Here is a 26,142-nt window from a genome sequence, read left to right as displayed (position 1 = left end):
TTAAATTGGTGGAAAAAGGTTCTCAATATGCATTTTCCTGTTCCGCTATAATGTTGGCCACATAATGGTCTGAATAATACTCCTTTTACACTAAAATCCCGGTTTGAACCCTGGTCTTCAAACATGGGAGTTTACAGGGTCGGACCCGGTTTCTTACCTCATTTACACAGCACTTCAACTTGGCTCGGATCCAGGTCTGGGCTGTTTACACTGAACCTGGGTCAGCCTTGATTTTCCCTATGGATACCATTAAAAATGGCCATTTTAGGGCTGATGAACTGCCAGCCAACCTTCCCTCAATGATTTAAAATAAAAATTACATTTAAAAACATGGCAAGCATTGAAAAATGTTGGTTTATTTTGTAAAATATTTTTTCAAAAGATTTTATTCAGTGCTCAAGCACAGATAGTGGTATAAAAGTGCAGCATCTCCCATGTGCCCGCCCCCCCCCCCCCCCCCCCCCAAAAAAAAAGAACATAAATGATACTGCATCCAATTATGATTTCCGTAGGTAGGGTATATATCCCTCAAACAAAAATGGAGTCACTGGATGGGGAGGCACATCACGCACCCTCCTCCAAGTTCTTGGTTCCTGTACTGTCTGTCAGCACTGCTTCCTAGTGTGGGATAGGACTGTGGCAGGTCCACCTGTAAAGCGCCAGGTAGCAGGGGTGCCCGGAGTCTGCTTGCAGTGTCCGCTCGTTGCTGCGTCCTTTCTGGCTGCTGTCTTAAAAAGGGTTATTAGAGAGAACGTTGGTGGTTAAATTAATCAGGATAAGGCCATTGATGCACATAGGTTACAATTGGTCCCTTCTGACCACATGCCTGTCTGTTATACCCCATACACAATGGCTGACCGCAGCTGATATTGTGCCTACACACTGAATGAGATCGGCCATCAGGAACCGCTGAACATATAGCCAATATGACCTGCAAGTTCTGTATACATCCATCATCGTTAACGATGCGCTGGAGCGTGATAGTTAACGATAATTGAGTGTACACACTCAATATCGTTTAATATCTTTCACTATATCCTCTAGTGTGTATGGGACTTTAGAGCAGTAAAATGATGGAATTTGACAGCACCAAGAACCACTTATTCTGCCTTTTTAATGCTGAAAACTTTCCCTTCTCCTGCTCTAATGGGCTAAGACGATAATGAGCCAGTAGCTTTCCATTCCATGTGTAGAAGATATTGCTTTCGTCGCTTTAAATTGTCTTCATGGCATCCAGCAGTCTGCTCTCCTGTTCCTAGAACAAAGAACCTGATGAAGGGTAATGGAGCCTGTGCTTGAATTTAAATTCAGTCTACTAATCTTTGTACATGATGTTGCAGTCTATATACTCGGCCGCTAAGCTGAATGTTGATACGTTACTTGAATAACTTTTATCATATTCATGTCTGGGATTTTATTCTACTTTATATCGGTTATATTTTTTTTATTTTACTTATTAGCATCGTCATTGAAATCGTGTGGTTGAGGTCACTAAACCCACTGTGTGTTTTATTGCAGTTTGATAATGATGCTTCTTCAATGGAGATGAGATGTTCAACATTCTGAGCTCACTTCCAGGAGTGAGGGAGCACTAATGGTGCCGGGAGAATGGACCTAATGAACGGCCAGTTGAGCAACACTGCTCTCACAGCGAATGCGTCCGAGGTGAGGGGCTTATTCAGTCATCATGCACGTGTCTGTATATTTAAGGATGTACTAGTTACTAGCCCGTCAATATGACAGAATATTTGAACAGTAATGTTGGCGTCAGTTGAGCGGTGCAACACTTGAATTGCCACTTCCTGCGAGATCTAGTGGTCTTGAATTCCCCCATAGTGCTAAAGAGCCTTTTATTATATAGGATATGATGCATTGATATTGTAGGCTTAATTAGTGACTGAAAACAGAAATACGTTTATACCAAAAACCAAAGTGTGAAATATGGGCTATGTTCCAAGGTGATTGGTATTTTGTAGGTTTAGTGATCCTATAAAAATAAGTTTTGGTCAAGTCGTGGTGTAAAAAGTATTGTTCTGCAAAACCAACATTGTTGTGGTGACCACGTAGCGTTCCAAATGATGAACTGATGTCAACGTTTCTGCCACTTTGATACAGTAGATGCGGTCATAGGATAACCACACATCACTCCTAGGCCCTTATTCTGGTTCACTCGCATAGGCAAATTCCTTCTCAAATGGACTAAACCATGTGCACTGCAGGTGGGGCAGATGTAACTTGTGCAGAGAGAATTAGATTTGGGTGGGGTTTTACTTCAAAGAGAGATCTATATTGCAATGTAGAAATAAAGCAGTCAGTGTTTTCCCTGCACAGAAACAAAATAACTCGCCCAAATCTAAATCTCTTTGCACATGTTACATCTGCCCCCTCCCCCTGCAGTGCACATGGTTTTGTCCATTTCATAAGGAATTTTCCTTTGCAAGTTAACCAGAATAAGTTCCCTAGTGTGTGGATGGAATACTCAAGGCTGGACTAGTAGGAGAGCCTATGTGGGGGTAGCTTTAGTATACCCCCTGTAGAATATCGGTCACTCTTTAAGCATTATGTTGTCTAATGTGGCTAATGGGGAGTCAGTAGCTTGCACTTTATTACACTCCCACATATACTGCAGATCATCAAGTTCTATTGCGGTGTGGAAGCTTTTATTGCTGTGTTCTAGTAGCCCTTTTATTTAAGGCGTATTGCACAGTGCCGTTCTGTGTCAGTAACAATTTTCTTTTCTTCTTCTCTCTTTGACCCCTCCAGAAAAGCAGCAGCTCCGAATCATTGAGCGACAAAGATTCTGCGGCCCTAAAGAAAAGCTTTGATGCCGTTGTGTTTGACGTTCTCATGGTTACCCCAGAGGAATACGCTGTAAGTGCTGAGTTTGCAGTTACAGAAGCAGGAAATAATTGGGAAAGACCAAATTCCAGTTGCCACCAGCCAGTGGGTTAAGATTAATGGGCTTCTCTTTAAGTGTATGAATTTGGATCATTGAATCTATTTAAACATAGCAATGAATTTGTGTGCTCCAGTGAAATTCAGATCATCTTTGAATGTACCGGTTTGTGAAATGTTAGCAGGCGCCAGATATCCCGAATTACTCTTTCCCCGGCACCATAGTGTAAACTTCATACATGGGCTCTGCTGGGCTGGCGGTGTATTTGCATATGTCCCGGCTGATGTTTTGCATTGGAACCCCTCCTATCTGCGTTTCCCAACCTTGGTCCTTAAGCCACATTAACAGTACAGGTTTTAAGGATAGCTGCATTTGAGTACAGATTACTTATTTAGTACACCTGTTATTTTAAATGAAATGTCTATGCTCAAGAATACATATATTTAGAAAACCTGTACTGTTAAGATGGCCATACAGTACTGCGATGTCTCACCGCAGTGTACGGCCATCCGATCCCCCATAGAGCTGCCCCGGATCTTCCCGGGTTGCAGGATGGCATGCCAACCATTTACATGAGTATATCGCATGCAACCCCTTTCCCTGCTGCCTGGAGGGAGGCCGAGTTTTAGGACGGACGGGAAGCAGGTCTGACCTTCCAATCTGGACCCATATTCTGGTTGACTCGCACTGGCGCAAATTCACACCCTTGCAAGTCACTATAACCGCGCCTTGCGAATGGTTAGCCGGCGCCACCCATTCGCACGCAGGGTTCGTTCGTCCGGCACACGAATGGATGTTTTACGTAAAACAACCATTCGCATGCCAGTGGGAACCTCCCCCATCTTTCAATGGTCGCCATCCACCGAATGATGGGAAAGGCACATGCATATGTACGGGTGGTGAACAAAGAAAATGCAGTCCTATGGGCAGGCAGCTGACATCTCGTTATATCATCTGCGTGTCACGACCGCATTCCATATGTACGCCCAGCGTTTTCTTGGTAACACCCATGAAACGCTGGGGGTATGCATATGCTAATGCCCCTGGACAGCACCCCACGCCCCTCTCCACTCCCCGCTCGCAAGGCTCCCTGCTTCAATCGGCGAACAGATTAAGCGCCGAGTTTTCATGCTCCCAGATGCACAAAAATGTAGCTGCACATACGCAAAACATCACTCCCCCTTGCAAATTCTTGCTTGAGCGAGTAAACCAGAATAAGGGCCCAGATCCGATGTGCATGGGACCCCGCGTTGAACCCGATGGGATGTCAAACACATCCAATTTGTGCTGATTTCTCAGCCCGATCAGTCAGTTGGGTGAAATCTGGCCACATCGGACTAGTGTATGGGGCCTTTAGATCAGACTGAGGTTGGGAAACCATGATCCTGATTTTTTTTCTGTATGTAATCTGCAGCATTGTACAAGTCACCACACATGTGCAACTGTTTGGCTTATGAGATCATTGGATAGCATGCTCCCCTCAAATTTTGGGTCTTTCCCCAGTAGAGCAGGGCACCTTCCTGGATCCAGCTTTCTGATTTAATAAATAAATATAATGATGAAATTATTTTTAAAGTTTCGTAAACATTGACTAAAAACAGATTGGCATATGTGATATCGTGTCAATAAATCGGCTATGTTGATTTAATCTGTGGCTGCCTTGCAGAAGTTGTCCAGTAGAGGCCCCTGTTCTGAGTAAGGACCATGTGTTGGCAAAACATCAGGTTATGTTTGAGTCTGGAAAAGAATGGTGTGTAATGTTCTCCTTTTGCCAATAAGCAATAATCCCCTTTAAATATCACCTTTGAGTTTTATGGACTAGAATTTTCCAACTGCAAGAAGTATCGTTTAGTGTGTTCCTACTAGATCATTAAAGATACATGCTCCCACGGGTCGTTAACGATCTTCCCTGTGGTCGGAATATACAGTGCCTGCATGTTTGCTGAGCGAACCGGGCGGCATCACCGAACAATATCGTTCAGTGTCTGTGCAGTAGATCATTTGTCAGTATCTGTGCGGTAATAGTTGTAGCAACTCCTGTTCTTTAGTTATTGACTTGTTTATTTGTAAGTACAAGTAGAGTATCCCTTATCAGAAATACTCCGAAAACCTTAGGTTTTCAGAATACTTCAGAATTTTTGTTGTCTCCCCCCCCCCCCCCCCCACCACCCCAACCACCTTTTGTTATACTCGCCTTGTCACACGGTGTCCACGGCAGCCATCCGAATCATCCTCCTCGGCATCCTTGGGACCGGGGATGCTGCTGAAGACTGATCCGGGTGGATGCCTGGGCCAGGTAAGTATGTAAAAAAAATATATATTCCGAAATAATTCCGGAATAATAAGGGATACTCAACCTGCATTGATTTAGCCACTCCCTTCTACCTGCCTAATTATTTATATGTATGACCTAAGCTCTGCTATCTGATTTTTCCCAGAAACGTACTCCCATGAACACACACAAAATATCCTATTGTATCCGTGGTGCATTATGGTGTATGGGGTCGGTTCTGGCATACATTATACAGAGATTCTTTCTTAATACGGGAATAGTTTTCTTTCCTACAACCTTCGTCCGACCTCTCTTCATGTACGCTATGAAGGCTCGCTGTCAGCAAGATCTGTTCTACTGGCTTAATCTCTCTGTAGAGTCTCCAGCGCCTAACGATAAACATGTCAGACCCCAAAGGTGAACGTGACCTCAGCGCAGATCATATGCCGTTATTATGTTTAAGCATACATCATCTTCAACTTAGTGCTTTGTGTTTACCTGCGGGATGAGGTTGGTCCTTAGGCTTAATCCTTTTGGGGTCTCTCTTGCAGGGTCAGATAACACTAATGGACATGCCGGTTTTTAAAGCCATTCAGCCAGAGGTGAGTAGTTCATGTAATTACAGGTCTTTAACGTTGAGCAATCTTAACTCTTTTACCACGGTCTTAATTCTGTTTGACTTCCATATTGGATTTCCACGCTCATTATGTCTGTGAAAAGGGCAAATATAAAGTTCTTGATGCCCGTTTCTCCTCATTTACCTTGAACCATTTTAGAAAAGTCTTCATTTGGGAATTTGGTGGTGGCTTTTTTTTTTTAATAGACCAGTGTCTGTTTAGGTCGACATGCATTGTGTTGACCACTGAAGGCCCACAAATAATTTTTCTGAATTAGAAGGAATTCGATTTAAACTATGGGCCCGATTCAGGCCTGGCTGCGAGTTCACACAGCGCCTGATTATCAATGAACCGCTTATGCCTTTGGGCTGTAGTGTGCAATGCTGCCCAGCAATTAAGTGGTACTACTCGTTCTATCCGTAACCACTCACAAGGAGATTGACAGGAAGTAGGATTCTGGGGGTGGTAAGCGGCCACTTGGTGGGAGTGCCAAGAAAAAAAAGCTAGGCGTGTCAGGGAAATTGCAGGTGTTCTAGGGGACGGTGTGTGAAGTCAGGCGGAAATGCCTGTATTTATCGCAGCCGCAGAGTAAGTCTCTGGCTACTCCTAGCTTGCAATGACTGGTGTCGATGGTGAGCCACTACACACTCATTCACACAGTGTACGCATTACTTCGCAAGGTGGGATATCACTCTAGCGGGGTGAAGTCTACCTGATTGCTGGGCTGCTGCACATTCACGGCCGTGCTATCAGGTCTGAATGATCCTCTCTATCCTGTTCAATTAATCACTACTGCCCTACTTAATGCTAATTTTCCTTAATAACATTGTTGTCACTAGTGCAACAAAAGCACACGGTTAGGTACCTAAAGTAATAAGAAATCTGCAGCGGGAATGCCAGGAACGGGTTAAGCAGTTGGTCTGCTGCGATACTGTTACATATTCTCCACAGTAGAGGATTTAAGCAGCAGCAGTGTTTATTTCGTAATTTTAAGTTGGGGAAAAAATTGGCTTACTGTTCTAGCTGAGAAGTCGAATTACTCCTCCAAGAGGAAATCTATACCACATTGCCCGCCTTGTTTATAAATCATAAGGCGTATTTTCTTGACTACAGTTTCCACTATCCCAGGGACTTTCTCCTTAGAAGATAATTCATCTGATGCTGAAATCAGGTTCCAGTATCTTCTCTGTGGAAGTAGTGTCCATGCTTTCACGCTCGCAGCCCCATGATGCCGTTGTTAACATGCTTTTCCACAACCTTGCAGTACATAGGTTGTTCCCCCTGTATAATCATTTTGTGAATACACCCTATATTTCATTTGGACTCCTTTTTATTGAAGCATTAAGTTGGGCCTAAGTGAATGAGGTTGTTTTGGCTATGAATTTTAGACTCTGCTCCAAACCAGGAGCAACCGGGCTTGTGACCTCTTTTAGACTGGCATCCTGATCCGGCATAATGCCTGGCGGGTGATGTCATTGGAGGCGATGCCCGAGCCGCCGTTGGGAGATGAGAGAATCTCCCAGTGCTGACTTTTACATTGTAGTGAAGGGGTTCCCCATTTACACCGCTCCGCAATCCGGGTTGAACTCGTGTTACACCCTGAACTTTTGCCAGGTTGAAAGATCTTTAACACCGCCTGCAAACCCGGGTTTGCACGGCTGGTGTAAAAGGGGTATAAATCACTTAAAAATCTGCTATTCTTTCATATACACAATCTGTTATTCTGAAAAGAGAAGTAATAAACCCTAAGTCCGCTTAACCACTCCATACGTTCAAAATGTAATTTATGGCATATGCTTAATACAGATTTGTCCACATACATCTAACCTATTTGTGCATTCAACAGCTCTTCTAGCTGTGCAAAGCTGAGGCGTGACCTGTTAGCGCCATCCGTATGTTCGAGTTTTTTTTCCCTTTAAAATGTGACTTATGTGCATCACTATGTGAATAAGAAACAAGCAGTCTTTGCTGATAAAATGTGTCATGCCTATATTCTGTGTGCGACTTCCGCTCTGTTTCCGAAACACTGTAACCTTTCTTTACATATGCAAATACAGTCACAGTGACACAAGATATAGACATGCTGCATGTCCTTTTATTCAGCAAGGTCTGCTTGTGCTTTATCTATGCATAACAATGCCAATAAGACCCTTCCAGACCCAAAAAAGATTGCTGACATTAGCAGATTTGAACAAGAGCTTCCGGCTTATTCACGCCACGGACCTGGCTATGCGTGGCGTATTTAGGCTAGATGTATGAGAAAATCTCTGTAGGAAATAAGATAGCTTTTATGGTTATTTAGTAAGTATATCTGTGAGATATAACATTGGTTGATATGATTTTTCTGTAATGATATCTCATTTGGTTTGTACAGATTTTGTGCATTTGTAAGAAAAAATGTGATTTTAGAAGTTCTAAGTATTTTTACGTACTGCTTTCCTAAAGAAAACACAATTAAAAAATAGGAGCTGTATATTTCCATTTTTCTTTGCTTTACTTTGAACAAATTAATAATTTTTTTAAATTATCATATGGTATCACTGGTCCGCCACGCTAATTGGGCTTAGACAATGAGGAGTATTCAATCCTGGCGGGTGGAAATGGCGTCCCTTGCCTATGCAATGCTACCGTTACCGACCACATTGAATGCAGTTTACAACTAAACCGATCAGACTTTAAAAAAAGATCTGTATTTGTTTTATCAGAACCGGCCACAAATTGTCGAATTCATGGCCGTTTTCCCGACAATCCACAGAGTTTCTGACACTCGACAGCCAGAAAATGAAATTCAGACTTTTGGGACGTTCCGATAGTCGGAATCCTGGATTGAATACAATTTATACAATGACAATGACCTCAAAGTGGACAAAAAAAAGTGTTCCTCTAAAAATCTAACACCGTTTTTTTTTTCATGTCGGTTTTAAGGAGTTATCAAGCTGCGGATGGAATAAAAAGGAAAAGTACAGTTCTGCACCAAATGCTGTGGCATTTACAAGACGATTTAACCAAGTAAGTCTGGAGATAATGTTTGTTTAATACATATGGTTTGTTTTCAGAAGCGGAGTCTGAGTATAGCTATGTGTAACTTTATTATCTGTTAATGGAGAGAGCAGAAGGGTCTTCCCATTGCTCACCTCATAATAAAATAAATATGCTTTCCAGTTAAGACTTTAGAAACGCTTAAAAACACCTAATATATATATAGTAAGCATTCAATTTTGCATTCAGAGTTTTTGTTTTGATTGAGACACTTAGGGAGATATTCAATCCCCGGCGAGCATCTCCAGTCGGGGAGATGCTCGCCGGGCCCTATTCAATGCTGTCTTCCCCGACAGTATTGAGAAAGGTTTCTTGGCAGAACGAGCCAGACATCACTAGCTGTCGGGCTCGTTCTGCCGAGAACGGATGGGAAGTGACGAGCTGCCGGCTGCAGCTCGCCTCTTCCCTGCCGCAACTCGTGGCCACGCCCCCTTCTCGGTACCCGGCATTGAATCCCGTCTGCATGTTCTCGGTCGAGCTGACAGAGAACGGGACTGGGTCACACCGGTCGAGCAAGCTCGACTGCCGTGACACTCAGATTGAATACCCCCCTTAGAGTTTATTTACGAAGATGGGAATTCTACTGAAGATAGGCTGTTGCTACCAACCAATCAGATCCTATATATTATCTTCTAGGAGGTGCTCAATACAGAAGTAGATTCTGAGAGGTTGCTATGGACAACATCTCATCGTTAACAGAACTCCCGTCTTGTTACATAAAACCCCTTTGATTGCAGAAAAGTGTCTTTGCCCACACAAATAATTTCTTGGCCTTAGCAAAGGGAAGTAATAAAAAATAAAATAGAATCTGATTGCAACGGTCTCCACTTGCCAACAGGTTTGACCATTTAAGCTGGATACACACTATGCAATCATTGAACAATGTTGCGTGTACCCTAAATTCCACTGTGCCATTGGCCAATTAGATGTGCCGCACATCCAATGGGACTGTTCCATGGACGGTGCGGTCTTGTTACATGCAGCATGTACTGATCATCGTGATGTATATTTACATTGCACCTCGTTGTCGCAAGGTGTGTAACCAGCTGTAATATTTTATAAGAATGCTGCATGGAGACATACAGAGGCTAAAATGGAAAATACAGAGCACAGAAGCCTCAACTTTGCTAAGCAACAAGATGTCCCAACTATATGGGGGGAATTCAATTGCTTTTCCTCACAACTGCTTTTAGATATACTAGAAATATTTTCTTGTCAGAGGGACTCATTAGACGTAGCCTCAAGGTATGTGGCCTTCATGGGAAAGGTTGGTTCTGGCTGAGGAATGGGAAAATGTGGTTTTCCCAGACATCTTTCTCTGGGAAACCCCTGCAGCCAGCAGCTGACTGTCATCAGTAGAAATTATTGCATTTATTACACCTTCCATAGTGGACAGGTGGACAGGATGTGAGAAATAAATGTAGATCATATTTACCCACATCACATGCTTTAATCTATGGGAAATCTTATGGTACAGTATATCATGTATTTAAGAGGACTGTCCTTGCGGTGGCTTTATATCGGCCATTCTGAGAAAGCCAGTTGCGCTCTTGCAGAAAATCCCTCTTGGTGCTGTGCGGATGGGAGGGGAGTGGTCAGAGTCCTGCAGCTGCCAGACTTCTCTCACACACTCAGGAAATTACCATTCCTGTTTGAACGTTTTGCTTCCAAAAACAACACCAGTTATTTAACTTGAGCTTTCGTTACTTTTTGGGGGTAAGAGGATGATTGGAATATCCACTCTATAGGAGTTTCATAAAGAGGTGATTGGAACTTTTCAGATGGAAAACTCCAGACCGTTTCCACTTCCCCGCCTTGACATTTTATAGCTTTATGGTATAGCTGTATAAATACCACTTCATCGCACAGAGGATCTGCGTCAGAGGGGAAACATTGTCTAGATGCGCTCCTTAGATGTAGACGTGTCCGCTTCCAGCAGAGGATGGGCAGATCTGGTCCTGCAGAAACACTGCAGCTGTCGTTCTAGATCATCTGTGATCTGTATATGGACAGTTAGTCGTTTCTGCTTAATGATACTGAATAGTTAGTAGTGACCTCTAGGCACTAATCTGTGACATTGAGCTTCTGCAAAATGTTTTCTGTCTACAGGGATTGCTAAATTAAAGGTTTAAATGTGTACTCTCTCAAGCCAGGGGGGGCATTTATTAGGATGAGAGATTTGGTAAGAAATCTCCAGATAATTTTTTTTTTAAAGCGGCAATCATTTACACTGCAAAACCAGTTTGATTTTGCAGTGTAAATGATTGCCGCTTTAAAAAAACCTGGAGCTTTCTTACCAAATCTCTCACTTTCTGAGTCTATCATCCGATTAAATTTCACCCCATATTACACTATTACAGGCTGAAATGGCTTATTTCAAAGTTTCCTATCGTTTTGGTAATTAGTTTTAGTCATTGATTTTTAAATAAAATAAATGGCCTTTTTGTACTGGGGAGAGGTATCAAACCTCTAAAACAGGATGTAAACCAATCCCTTCTATCTATTGCTTATCTAGTATATTCTATAAATAATAGCCGTAAGCTAATTGGTTGCTATGATACCACGCCTCCCATTCAACTTCCTTCTACCCTTGCATATGATCTCCGATAATAGTTCATGTCCTGTATTTAAAGCAATGGGCACTTCCACTTGCTTAAAGGTACATATACACTGGGCATTTTTGCCAAGTGTGTATACTGAGCAATCACGTGAAAAGTCGCTGGCCGAAAAAAAAATCACACTGAGCAGTTCTTCACCCGGCCCAGCAATTTTTCAGAGAGTGAACCACTCTTCACAGGCGACTTGGTAAAGTTGTTCACTCGGCCAGTAAAAGTGGCCGACTTGGCATTGGTGCTCACTGATCATCGCCTGGCCACACACTCTGAGATTTTGAGCTCAAAACATGCTCATTGAACACCAGTGTATTACTATAATGTTCTATTCTATATGTTCTGCCCACTTACATCTATATTTACCTTCATTCGCAGGTGAGCTTTTGGGTAGTGAGAGAGATTCTTCACGCGCAAACACTAAAGATCCGTGCTGAGGTTTTGAGCCATTACATCAAAACTGCCAAGGTAATATATGTCCACGGTACTTTGTGTTTAGTAAAAGATACAGGCACCACATACCTACAGCTTAGAATGGTCATACATATTTATCCCAGGCACTTCATTTGGCAGCTTTCTGGGTCTCTGATAAAAACCTATAGGGAACCTGTCCAGGAGCACTCGGCTGCTTAAGCAAGTCTGTGCTCGGGAAGGGGCTTTTAGGTGTAACTCCCCCACAGGGTCTGGCTTTTATAATATACACAGAAGGCTTAATTGGTTTAATTAAACTGGGAATCAATGCTTACAGGCATGCAGCGTCCGATAATCTGTCTGATGGGGAGTATATTATATCTGCTGGGCATACTGGAAGATATTTCATTCCCTACAGACAATTACGCACCGTAATAACTGCACAGTATATGGGCAACTCGGTGGGGCATTTGGAGATCAGTCAATGATTATTGCCTGGTTTTCCGCCAAAATAGGAATTAAAGGTTTAAGAAATACAAACTGATAGCAACACCCCCACCATCACAATAGCTACAAACCCATATCTAGGGAGACATTGCATGTTATTGTAATATGTATTGGGAGACGGATACAATGAGGATGACTTGTTATGCTGAACATCTGATGTCTTCTATACCTCCACAGAAACTGTACGAGCTGAACAATCTTCATGCATTAATGGCAGTGGTGTCCGGGTTACAAAGTGCCCCGATATTCCGACTTACCAAGACATGGGCAGTAAGTAGCCTTGTTAGTAAGGCAGTACAAGAGTGGCGCTTTACCATGTGCTTGGTATTGCTGTGTATGACCATGTACATATTACTATTAGCTACTATGTTATGTTCTTATTACAGGTTGAGTATCCCTTATCCGGAATGCTCGGGACCACAAGCATTTTGGATAAGTGAATTTTTTCGTTTTTTGGGAAGAAATTTTTTCAATACTTACCTGGTCCGCGGCGGCCTTCGCGATCTTCTTCAGTGGCATCTTTAGTCCCAGGAGTGCATTGCGCGACCGCGCACTCACGCAATGAACCCCTGGGACCGGAGATGCCGCTGAAGAGGATCTCGGAAGCCGCCGTAGGCATCGGGGGACGAAGTAAGTATGAAAAAAGGTGTGTGGGGGGGAAACAAAATATTCTGAAAACCACGATTTTCAGAATATTTCGTTTTTTGGAATACGAGAGACCCGACCTGTATTTGTTGTCTGTTGAGAAGCTCAAAAATCCCTTAATGAAAGGTTTGGGCCAATTTCACTTGATCCCGAGAATCGGATGTGTTTGACGTCCCCCTCGGGACCGATGCGCAGCGAACAGGGTCTCTTGCGATACATCACATGTAAAAGGACCTCAGGGGGTGGTCAGATGGCCATAAACTGCTGCGATACCTAGCAGTAGTATATAGCTGCCTTTAGTTTAAATGGTGCTAGCTTATATGCAGTGGCGGCTCCAGAGGAGGGGCTGCAGCACAGTTCAAAATTCAAAGAGGGGAGCCACACCAACTGCCATTCCAAACGGACTCCCTGACAGTGGGTGTGGCTTCCCTATTTGAATTTTGAGTTGTGCTGCAGCCCCTCCTCTGTAGCCTCCACCGCTTATGTGTTATTCTAGGAAAATGGTAGAATTTGATTGCGTGCAAACAGCAACATCTCGGAATAGGACATAGACCACTATGACCACATAAGAACCTGCTTCATTATATTATAGTTATGGTCATTAACAAGAATATAATGAATTACTACAGTTACGTGACTGCAGGTCACATCGTGGTAGTCACGCTGAGATAGGTTTCTATTACTCCTGGGAGGCTGGAAAAGTTCATGGACTGGAGGAAATTTGTTACAGGCTCATTTAGTGTTCCATAGAGTGCACGAGACGGGAATACAAGGTGTGTAGATCTTGAGCTTGGCTGTGAGTAGTGACAGCAGTGGCTGTTAAGAGAACAAGAGGGTAAATGGATACGTCTCTGAAGGCCACAAGTTCTGGGAATGTGTGGAAGACACAGAATATGTGACTGATGGAATGTTCTCCGGAGGTGGGTGTGATGTGAGGAGATTGAGTCCATTGCTGGAGAATGAGAGAGATGTCCGTCATCAAGGGACATGACTGCTGGAATTGGAAACGCGATCGTAGTGCAAGATAATAGGCGACCATAATAAATAGCAGCTGTATGAGACGTACACTGCACTCAGGTGTGATGGATACCTTGTAAGGCTGCCATAGCTGACTGCGGTGTTTGTCCAGCCAACTAAGTTCACAAAATATGTAATGTGCAGCTGTAACAAGGGGAGGAGGGGGGGGGGGATGTATGTTTTCGTGTCTCCCCCTTCGCCTCACTTAGTTGCAGCATCTCTCCGACCACATTCCTTGTCCGTTGTTTATACACTGTTCTGTACTCTGCACAGAATTCTTCCAAGAAAGGAGCGTTCCTGGTTGCTTCCATGTTGTCAGTAGGCCAAATGGGCTAAATAATTATATACAAGACTGTGTACAAATACCATTCTCCTATTTACCCCGATTAAGCCAAATAGCCCCGATATGGCTCGCAGGAACCCTAATTGCTATAATGGCAGTGGCGGACGTTTTGTCAGTTTTGTTGATACTAACGCAGCTTTCTAGTTATGTGATGATATCATCTTCTTCCCGCATCCCTTCCAAACATTTGTCAGAGGTCAATCACCGGATAGTTAAATCAGTTCAGTTTTCCATATTATAAACGAATACATTATAAACACATTTTAGAGTTCAAGTAATATGTGTATTTAATTACATCTGTAGTGTTCAGTAATCAGAGTAGTCCTGTACTGCTATGGTTACCTAGCCCCTTAGTCATCTGATAATATTACTACTTTGATTACCAGCCCATGTAATAGAGTAGACATAGACCAACGAGTGTTTGACTGTTACAATGTAATCTGTGAATCCTATCCCTTTAATTGCTAAGGTTCCATTTTGCCCATCAGCACAATGGCCTGAAGCAGAAAGCTTCTGACATCCAAGCATGATAAAGTGTAATTGCTACAGGATGTGTGACTAATCAGTTCATTACTGTCCACTGCGAAAACATCTGTAATCTCCATTGTTTTATTCCTGCTTAGCTAGAACACACTCCTCACATAATACCACTTTCACACTGCCTAAACCTTTAAAAAAACGGTATTTTAAAACGGTATTTAAAACGGGTCTGAGCCTTGACATTGCAGTAGATTACTATTTTAAATACCATTCACATCAGTCAACCCGTTTTAATACCCTCAACACGTTTCAAGGCAGAATGCAGGGGACAGCCTATCACAGGTCTGTAATCTGTTGTTTTTTGCTAAATACTATTTCAGAGCCATTCTCACTGCATAAAAAACAGCTCTGAAACATGTAGAACTCTGCTTTTTAAACGTGTTGAAATACCGGTTATCAACTCTGGCACTTTCCCACTGCCGCCTTAAGCGCGCTGAAATGTGAAAAAAAACCTGGCAATATACCGTTTTACAAGTGCGGTGTGAAAGAGGTAGAAGTGAAACTTGTTTGTGTTGTCATTGATAAACACTCTTCCTAAATGAACCGAAGTCCCACTACTGCCACACACTGTTCATCTTCATTAGGGTTCTCTGCTTTCCAGAGTTATATATTTCAATGTACTCTTTTCCAACATCTGAGAAAATATATTTTAAAATTCTGAGGGTCCCATTATTGTATTGTTAATCCTTCCATATGCTGTAAATTTTAACGCTTACCCATTTTTTGTTTTTTGAGAGGGGGGTTCATATGTATTTCCAATATTTTACGTTTGTTTTCATCCATCTGGCTCCTGTCCCAAAGTTCAAAGGTGAGACAGTAGCCAAGTCTGTGCAAATGACCGCCTTTAATTGGGTGTTTTCAGTAATTCTTCAACCAGCTGTTGCCTATGTGAAGCCTCTTTTCAGGCCTGCTTTGATTGGCGTATGCTGGAGGGAAACAGGACGTGACCAAGAACAGCTAGGTTCTTATGTTTTTGTTAGCCTCTAATGTCACGGTTGGAACCCCTTAAATACTGCAGTAGCTCTAGGAGCTTTTGTGAAGCACACAAGGGTGTATTGTAACTGTGCGGTTACTTAGCACCTTGTTTTGTTTAAATCTTAATGTGCGAGCAGCAGAAAGTAGTGTTTGTATGGGCTCTGTAAAAGACCCGCACAGTTATAAAATATTTCCCAGAGTTCCTTTGGGCAGGCTCAGGTAGCGTGGGACTCCCCTGAGGCTGGCAGGGTAATGCTGGGGACTATAAGGCAACCTGCGACTCTCCAGCTGTTGCAGAAATAAGCCGGCCTTAAAGTAAATTGAGCAAAATTGTAGCCTAAAGGGGGGGAAATCCTTTTATTTATGAGTAGGTTTTATTTATCCATAAATGTTCAAGATTTCTATATTTCTTGAGTGAAACAAATGACCCTTGTGGTCAGAGAGCAGTATATTTCAGTATATTTCTGTGTGTTTGCACATTGGTTGCTTTTGCCAAGTTTAAATTGAGGATCATTCATACACATTAGTCTTTGAATGTTTCCTAATGGCCAGATTACTGGGAAAATGATATCGGTCTTGTTTGGCATAAACCAGCGCGGTCCACGTAATCACATGTGTTTGTGGGCCAAAAAGTATTTAAAAAAGGGTAAAGTCATGCAGTATAGTCTTAAGAGAGATGCCGTGGGCCACAATTGGACAGCCATAGCTTAAATTACTAAACAGATGTGTCCGAATACACCTAGCCACAACAAATGCAAGAAACCTGGGTGTATATTTACTAAAGTGTGATGTTTATGGAAGTGGAGATGTTGGGCGGTCAATGGGGACAACCGTACCGGGCTCAGACCTTGTAAGGGGCTACGGGGCTGGGAGCTGAGCTGCGACAGTGCAATGCCTAGCAATGGTTTATCAAGGTACTGGCTGGCCACCCACACCTGCCCACCCACCTGGATTCCTTGAAAGGACTTACTCAGACCCCCCTACTGAGTTTAATGACATCCCACGATTCACCAAACCACAAGGCTGCTCTCTCCTACAGTTTTTTTTTTTTTTTTGGTAACCATAAAAAACCCACATTGAATATCCAATAAATGTGTACCAGGCTCCAAGACTTCTGTTGTCGGCTGTGTATGTTGCCTTTTGCAATAAATCAGATTTCTCCTATTATTTTCTACTCTAGAAGGTGCTAGATAAATGAAATACACATCACTATGTTGCACTGATTGATTTTAGATGTGACACTTGTATAAGTGTATGTGACAGAGTCTGCATCTGTGTGCTTAGCATAACATTACATGGTGTAAAAAAGGCGCTGCTGCCATTTTAACGTAGCTCTTCTTAGCCGCAAACAGATATAATCATGTCACGTATCACATTAATCAGCGCAGTCTAGTGACAGACATGGGACCTGGCATGCAGAGAAGCGATGTTTGATGAGACTGCAACATATACAGTAATGCCGTCATTTGGGAAACTGTAATATCCTTTAATAGCCTCCTAATTATAAATTTTAGATTGCGTGTTTGGGAGTAACAGTGATTCTTGTTTGTTCTACTTTATGTCTGTTTGTGCCCTTACCACTTTAGAGTTCTTGTTTCTTACTCCATAAGGTAGCTGCAGTATGTCGCACTACATTTACAAATAATCCCACTTCGGGTACAGTATATGAATGTAAAGGTCTTCTGGATTGCGTGTGTCGATCTTTTGTTAATGTCAACCTTTTTTGTGTCGACGTACTGCCTGTTGACCAACAATGGTCGGACTATTGACTGTCAACCTAATAATCCACACCTTTTCCAGGCTTGCCAGACCCTAGGGGGTGGCTTGATAAACAAATGCATAATGCGGCATGGGGAAAAGATGGGGAGTCTTTATTCTTCAGAATGATGACATTAGGGATGCACTACGGGAGGGCACAGTTGGGGATAGGCTACCAGATGGGAGGGATAGAGGTAGCATACTTCTGCATCATTGGAGCTGCAACCTAGTAAATAAAAGCTGCTGCACTGCTGACACTGTCAGTGTAATCATGCCGACATTGTCATTGTTGACGTTACAACATGTCACCAATATGAATGTCTGCAAAACATACCCAACTTGTTTTAGGAACCTGGATGTGTACTTTATTGCAGGCATCAGTGTGTTGGAGAATGATGGACTCCTAGCCACAAACCTAGCATAGTCACCCTGCCACCATTCCATCTTTCTGTCTATGGTCCCAGTGTCGGGAACATGCCAGTCAGCAAGCATAGCAATGTTTACATAAAACCTTCACTTCTCGGCTCAGCTGCATCTTTTATTGTGTTGCGGTTTTGTTCTGCAGGAAGATCACTTATAATGTAGCTTGGTATTTATTATTATTGCTGGGTAAGTCTTTGTAGACAGACTGCATTTTTTTCTCTCTTTTTTTTAAGTTATTTTTCCAAAATACATGGAGCACAGGCCATTTCTCCCAATCCCTAATTTGGCTCAGAAACAACACAACTAATAGGATTTATTCAATGGCCACTTTGTTTGCATAATTGCAAAGCCCTGTATGTGTTTTCTTAGTTCTAACCAATTATGCTGAAATACTCGCATGGAGTGTGGAAACCTACGCCTCAGACTGTATGAGTACTGGTGTGCCTGTGTCAGCACTCTCTTCTCCAGAGACGGTTCCACCTGACCGATCTGCTAGTATAGAAATGTTTTACTTAAAGATAACTTTATGGTTGCTTTCCTTTTATATTTGTGTCAGTTAGATGTTAATGCATAAATGGCATAAAATGTTTCTTTACATCATGTCTTTGATAGTTGTTGCTGTTTGCTTAAATAATAATCCACACATTCCCATAATGCTTTGCTTTCTTTCCAGTCTTATGTTTGATAATATATCTCCTACTGTAATAAATTATCCTTTAATAATGATCTAGACCGGGTTATTTATCATGCGGCCCTCAATCTGCTGTGGAACTAGACAACCCAGCATGGCCTGCCGGGATACGGTCACTGGGTCGACATGACTGAAGGTCGACATGGGTTATTAGGTCGACATGGGTTATTAGGTCGACATGGGTTATTAGGTCGACAGTCAGAAGGTAGATATTGGGTTTTTCACCTTTTTTGAGCCGACCTGTGCCGACAGGCGGTATTTCATGCCCTACCATCCACTAGGGCGTGGTGGGAGAATAAAATAGTGTGCCGAGCGTAGCAAGGCAGCTTTGCTGTGTTTCAGTGTCCATGTCTACTGTGTCGACATTCGGGTAAAAAAAGTGAAAATCCCATGTCAACCTTTGACTGTCGAATGTCGACCTTACCCATGTCGACCTAATGACCCTGTTGACTGTGCCATGTCGACCTAGTGGTGTCAACCTAATGTTTGTTGACCTACAGTAGTTGCTGTCTGTCCAATGGTCCATACCTGGCCTGCCAGAGTTTTGCTATACCATAATAAAAAGCCAGTGGCTTTGCTGGGATGTGTAGTCCCACAACAGTAGTGCCGCATGTTGACTATACCTAGTCTAGGGGTAAGAGCTTTTGTACGATGTCTTTGGTAGCTTCGGTAAGCAGGCAGCAGGGATGACCCTATATTGCTAATCACAAGTATAGAGGGACAGTATGAAACTGCTGCTTACACAAATGATTCCAATTACTGTCCATCTAGGACTGCAATAACTGTGTTGGGTTCTGCTGTAAGTGTTTACGTTTGCTTCAAACCTCTTGATCCCCGGCTGTGACTGAACTCCTGGTCTGCTCTTTTATCTGTCTTTCAGCTTTTGAGTCGGAAAGACAAGACAACCTTTGAGAAACTGGAGTATGTGGTTAGTAAAGAAGATAATTACATACGTCTTAGAGAATACATCAATAGCTTGAAGATGACTCCGTGTATTCCTTACTTGGGTAAGCTGCAAATTAGTTGGCTACTTTATTATATTTCTCTAAGGGCTGCCTTGCACGAACACAAAACTGCGTAGGGGGAACACTGAGTGTTACCTAAAAGATCTAAGCACCGGGTCTTGTATGCCCTCACATAAACATTTTGGTGCTCTTGAATATTCCAAAAAATATATTAGTCATTTAATTTGTGTGTGTGCAGATAACTAAAAGTATGTGCTGCTTTCACCCTCCTGATGTAATTGGGGGTGGTAACTTGTGCTGCCAGCCATGTACAGTAACTTCTATAGCGAAAATGTATTAATAATAATATATTCTACTCTTTCACCTGTAAAAAAGCAGTATCCAATAGCAACAGAAATGTGTAACGTCCGATATGCATACCTTGATGAGATAACCCATGGCTGGGTAGGCGGAATTATCAACCCCAATTTACACCATGTGGTTGAGCACAGCACATTCTCTAATGTCTGCACTTTATTATTGGTTTGGGTCACCTAGGGGTACATTTACTAAAGGTTCTACAAATGGAAGGAGGGGATATTGACCATAGCAAGAATCCGATTCTCAGCAAACACTGCCATCCATACCTCTGAGGTAAAGTACCACAACTGACCACTAGAGGCCACTCTACAGACCAGATTACTCCTTTGAAAGTGAAAGCAATTTTTGCAGGGACACTGATCTGTTTCAAACTTGCTGGACATCGAGTGCGGGAGCTGTGAAGACAGATTGGAGGTATTAGCAGATAGGGACTGGGGGTGGGCGGGGGTGCTGGGGGGAGGTTGTGGGCTATACTGTCGCAGCTCAAAGGGAAAGTACATTGCAGAAGCCGTCATTTTGATGGGCTTTTAACCAGTGGAGAAATGCTAGACAAGCTGATTGGTTGCTATGGGCAACATCACCTTTTTCATTTTTCGAATTTTTAATAAATGTACTCCCTATTGTGCAGCAGTTCATGTAACCATAAGGTTCACTGCTCATTTCTTTATTTTGTGTGGATAACTTACACTGAGTTGAGGTGATTGATTAAATGTTATTTCATTTTGGAACTATGTAAACCAGGGCTTGACAAATTTATTAAAAATCTAGGAGCCTGGATGAAAATGTAGGAGCCAGAAAAAAAATAGTGACAGTGTGCGCCAAAAAGTAACACCATAATGCCTATTGCACATGTCACATACCCATTACACATACCCACATGCCACAATGCCTATTACACATTGTGCCACACACCGAAAAACCTTTTGCATACTATACCACACACAATAATGCTCATTACATATACCACACCGTAACGCCCATTACCCAGTAAACCAAACACCGTAATGCCCATTACATATAATACCACACGCCGTAATGTCCATGGCCAGGGGCGTAACTAAAAGAAAGGGTGTCTGGGAGAGAGAGGCAGCATCAGGGAGGGAGAGAAAGAGAGTGTCAGAGAGCAAGAGAGTCAGGGAGAGATAGGGGTAGAAAAAGGAGAGTGAGCAGGAGAGACATTGCCAGGACAGTCAGGTAGGATGGATGGATAGAGGTACACTACAGATTGGGGAAAATGGTTGGAATGAGCACCATATGCTGCATCTATGAATATATGGATGGACTGGGGCAAAGATGGACAAATGGGCAGACAGTATGGGGGGGATCACACAGGTGAGGCAGACTGGCACTAGAGGGGGTGCAGGCCACACAGGTGGGGCAGGCTGGCACTTGCAGGCCACACAGGTGGGGCAAGTTGACACTTGCAGGGGGATGCAGGCCACACAGGTAGGACAGGCTGGAACGTGCAGGGGGTGCAGGCCACACAGGTGGGGCAGGCTGGCACTTGCAGGGGGTGCAGGCCACACAGGTGGGGCAGGCTGGCACGTGCAGGGGGTGCAGGCCACACAGGTGGGGCAGGCTGGCACTTGCAGGGGGGTGCAGGCTACACAGGTGGGGCAGGCTGGCAACTGCAGGGGGGTGCAGGCTACACAGGTGGGGCAGGCCCACACAGGTGGGGGGGGGGGGATGACATATGTATGCTGGTGGTTAGGGCAAAACATGACACAAGAGGTAGTGTGCATTAGCCCGCCCCCCATATCCCCTTCCCTATCCCCTTGGGGTTACATACTTTTCCAGGGGTTAACATTCTCTGCAGGGGTTAACATGTGCTTACACGGGGCATAGAGGAGGCACCGAGTTCTTTAGCAGCAGCTGCCGCACTGAAGTGGTCGACGGTGCGCTGCCGCTGCTGACTTCCTGCAGACTCTGTGTGCTGCCGCTGGTGGTCCCTTAGGAGGGGGGAGGGTTGGACACCCTGTCCGCGCTGCTAACTTCCAGCAAGTGGGGTACGGGGTTGGGCCCCACTCAGTGCGCTGCCGCTGGTCCTTGAGGGGGGAGTCGGGCACCCACCAGCCTGCGCTCCTGACTTCCAGGGGACGGGGGCGGGCGCCGCTCAGTGCGCTGCTGCTGTTCCCTGAGGGGGGGTCGGGCACCCAGCCCGCGCTGCTGACTTCCAGGGGACGGAGGCGGGCGCCGCTCAGTGCGCTGCTGTTCCCTGAGGGGGGGTCGGGCACCCAGCCCGCGCTGCTGACTTCCAGGGGACGGGCGCTGCTCAGTGCGCTGCCGCTGGTCCCTTGGGAGGGGGAGAGGGGGGTCATGCACCCTGGCCGCTCTGCTGACCTCCAGCAGGTGGGGGCTAGGAAACGCTGCCACTGACCTGCCCAGACCAGATTCTGCTTCCTCTCTTCCAAAAAATCTGGTCGCCAGGAAGCAGAATCTGGTCGCCATGGCGACCTGGCGACCGGTATTTGTCGAGCCCTGATGTAAACAAATGTTGAATGTCCTAATGCAAAATACATGCATTCTTTGGGGTAAATGTTAATGGGGTGCGAGGAGTTGGAATGGGTCCGAGCTTAGGTCTATTATTAAAGTGGCAATCATTTACAAGGTAGAATCAGGTTGGTTTTGCCTTCTAAATAATTGCCACTTTAAGAATACTCTTCTCGAGTGCTGGAGGGGTCTTCACTGGCTCGATCTCAGCCCCCCAGGTATTAGCACATATTTTGGGTTCTGGAGAGAAGACCACAACTTAACCCTGCACGTGATTGTGCAATATGCTATATGTATAACCATCCTGCCAATGTAGTATCCGCCGGTGAGTTATTGCCCAATCAGCTGCTGCGTCTGATCACCCCTATCCTCGCTTTTGTTTTATACGCTGAGTGCATACCCCTCTTATTTGTTGCTCCCATCTCCCCAATAGACCACAGCTCTATAATTTATTGTCTGTTCAATAGCACCTGGCATTCTAAAGTCCAGCGTACCTCTGATGAACCATAACTATGAATTACGCTACATATATACTCATTGCGGATCGCACTGTGCAGTAGGTTTGCTTGTTTCTTTACTATAACATAGTGTAAAGGTGAAACCCATTGCTTTCCAATTTTGGAGATTAAAAGTCCTGTTATGGCCTGCCAGCGCTGCATTCTAGGGTCTGTTGTGCCCGATCAGCTATAGAACCCACATATGCTCAGGTCTCCAGCAGCAGCAGGGATCACTGCTCTGTGGCTTTCCTGTTGTTTTGCATGCAGTAATGACGGCGTCTGTTTACCCAGCAGGGATCCCCAGCAATGCACATGACTTCTTTTTTAGTTCTTGGCAACTAGAGTTGACTTCAAGATGGATTTCACCTCTCACCCCCCTCTAAACCAAGCCGAGTTTCCCTGAGTGCAATCTCCTAGGACTTTCCTGGCTCCTGCCTATGATATAATATTTCTTGGAAAGAGAGGTCAGAGGAGAAGCCTGTTTCCTGATGATTCACTGCTCACAACTGCTTTTCTTGGGCCCTTGCAATGTCATTACACATTTATATTGTGTGATTTTATATAGCCCCATAGCATATCAAAGCTACTAGAGAGAGTCTGGGTATATCCCAGGGGTCGGCTGCTGTGTTTGGAACATTACGTTTTAATCTTGCCTTGGGCAACATCCGCTCCCTGTGTTGTTCCTGTGTTTCGGCTTCCTCCTCCATGATTACTACTAGTCACAATAAGCGCTTGGGCTTGCGCTACCGACTGCCGAATTGGCTCGAACACAACTTGAGAGCATTGGACAGGCTTTTATTTCCAAAAGCCAGCTGAATTCTGGCTGGCTGTTCAATTTTCCTACATTATCCCACCGACCAATGCCTGATGTCTCGTCCCGTATAAATTTTTTAAGCACATGGGATCCTTTGAATGAGTTCTGGTGCTTTCCCAGCTGTTGTGTAAGGAATTAATTAATTACTATGTAATCGTACAGAGCTAATGATTTATGGGACAGATTTGTAGCCCAGAGTTCCTGATGGAAATAAATAGCACTTTGGATGGGAATAGCGCTGTCTGCAATATAAATTATAGCAATCCGATGTTCATTAAACTTTCAGCCCTTATTCCAATTGTTTTGGACCTACAAATTGGCAGTTTTAATCAGTGCGTTTAATGCTGGCATCTTGTGGGGCAGCTCGTTCCATAGACACGCCCCCACCGTAAAAGATTGGATTGTAAACCTACCACTGTCAGCACACAATTAACAGCGGAACCTTATTCTTGATTAACATGGTTTTGTGCAAGACAAAAGTGTGTGTGTGTATGTATGTATGTATGTATGTATGTATGTATGTATGTATGTATGAATGTATGTCTGTCTGTCTCTTCCCATATTTTTCTTTAGTTTGTTTTCCCTCTTCTGGCGCGTGAATGGCCTGGAAACGCTCTAGCACAAATCCTCTGTGAGTTATTGCTCCGTCTGCAAATAATGAAAAATAAAATAGAAACAGATCTCCCGATGAATAACAGGCGGTCTGTTCTCTCAGTCGCTGATAAAGAGAGTTTGAGCAATGGGCAAATTTAGATAATATCTTCAGCCTTATGCACGTCCGTCACTGAGGATGTATTTACACGGAATTCTGGTCGCTTGATTCCATTTTCTGTATATTTGCGGTCTTAAATCTTTTTAACACATGTTTTTGGATTACAAGACGCCATTTTTCTGTAGGTAAACGTTTTGAAAAAGTGGTTTTGTTTTTACTTGGTTTTAATAAGCTCTTAAGTCATTTTGAAAAAGGTAAGGTTTGACATTCTCTAAAAGCACAAGATGCTTGTATATAGCTCAGCCTGGATGCCATTTACTGTACCTCTAATAATCGGGAGCAGACATTTACACATTAAACCATTTCTTTCATGAATATGGTAAACCTTTTTTTGGATGAAGAAATCTGCTTCTATAAAACCGCAAATATGAAAGGGGGAGGGGGGGTCTACGATGGGTAATTGTCTCTATATGCCCTTCAAATCTACTTTTCTACTCTCCCCAGTCTGAACGTTATGCTACCCATACACTTATGCAAATGGATTAGATGCAACATCGGATCCATTGCATCTTGTGGTGCAAAAGGTGCCCTCTTTCAGCACCCGATGTTGCATGCCTTCTTGAATATGCAATCCCTGTGGGGTGGGGGGGGTGCATCAGCGGAGGGGCCGCTGGTGGTGCTGGCAGAGGGTGGTGGAGTAGCGTAGCACTAGCAGGGGTCAGCGATGGCGGCAGAATTGTTTAAAACACTTAGCAGACCTCTGATCTATTGGCTGAGCTCTCTCAGCCAATCGGAAGGCTGCCCGGTGTTTTAAAACATCTGCCACCACAGCTGACCCCTGCTAGTGGTACTGCTAGCACTACGCTACTCCACCGCCCTCTCCCACACCACCAGCGGTCCCCCCGCGCCCCCCCCCCAGGAATTGCATTAGAGCGATCGCATGTGGTTAAAAAACATAAGCGATCGCTCCTACAATTCGAAAGATTTTATGTGCAGAACGTAAGATCTATCGACGCGACATTCAACGGTGTGCCAGCGCATCGCGTTGAACCATTCAAAGTGCATACAATCATTGGATTTAGTGGCCAGATGTGGTCGAAATAAAAATAATTGCATGCAATATCTCACAAGTGTATGGGCAGCATAACTTTTTGAAGGCAATTTTTTGATGCCTGCACAAAAGGAATGAGTATTTTGCCTTAGTGAAGAGTTTGGTCACTATCTCCCTAATGGGTTTATTTATGAAGATGGGAGTTCTATAAAAGATGGGCTATGGGCAAGAAATCAGATTCCATCTATTCTCTTCTTGAAGGTTCTAAATACATATGAAGTAAAGTCTGATTGGTTGCCCATAGCAATATCCCATTTTCAATAGAACTCCCATTTTAGTAGCTTAACCCCTAAGTGTGCGCTTTTGTTCCCGATGTGGAGGGATTAAAAAAAAAATGTCCGAAGGCTGTTGCAAGACCACAGCAATGGTTTCAGTCTCTGTAGTATGTAGGTTAATCAGTTGATTCAACATGTTTCTAAGGCAATTAATTCAAATGACATGCATAGAACT

The 26,142-nt window shown here is 43.8% G+C and overlaps 1 protein-coding gene across 8 annotated transcripts in view; it reads left to right on the top strand.

The window, feature by feature from the left end:
- Positions 1 to 26,142, top strand: part of RALGPS2 (Ral GEF with PH domain and SH3 binding motif 2) — a 149,807-nt gene that overhangs the window by 52,964 nt on the left and 70,701 nt on the right. For all 8 annotated transcript variants that reach the window (XM_083157231.1, XM_083157232.1, XM_083157233.1 and 5 more), the window contains exons 2-8: positions 1,519 to 1,665; positions 2,764 to 2,871; positions 5,720 to 5,770; positions 8,711 to 8,794; positions 11,812 to 11,901; positions 12,529 to 12,621; positions 19,624 to 19,750. In XM_083157231.1, the coding sequence (XP_083013357.1) occupies positions 1,609 to 1,665; positions 2,764 to 2,871; positions 5,720 to 5,770; positions 8,711 to 8,794; positions 11,812 to 11,901; positions 12,529 to 12,621; positions 19,624 to 19,750 (610 nt within the window). In that variant the 5' untranslated portion in view covers positions 1,519 to 1,608. The remainder of the gene's footprint in view (positions 1 to 1,518; positions 1,666 to 2,763; positions 2,872 to 5,719; positions 5,771 to 8,710; positions 8,795 to 11,811; positions 11,902 to 12,528; positions 12,622 to 19,623; positions 19,751 to 26,142) is intronic.

The sequence above is a fragment of the Crinia signifera genome, chromosome 8 (assembly GCF_055691185.1).
Source record: "Crinia signifera chromosome 8, ASM5569118v1, whole genome shotgun sequence".
NCBI lineage: Eukaryota > Metazoa > Chordata > Amphibia > Anura > Myobatrachidae > Crinia > Crinia signifera.
This window is presented reverse-complemented; position numbering and strand designations above follow the sequence as displayed.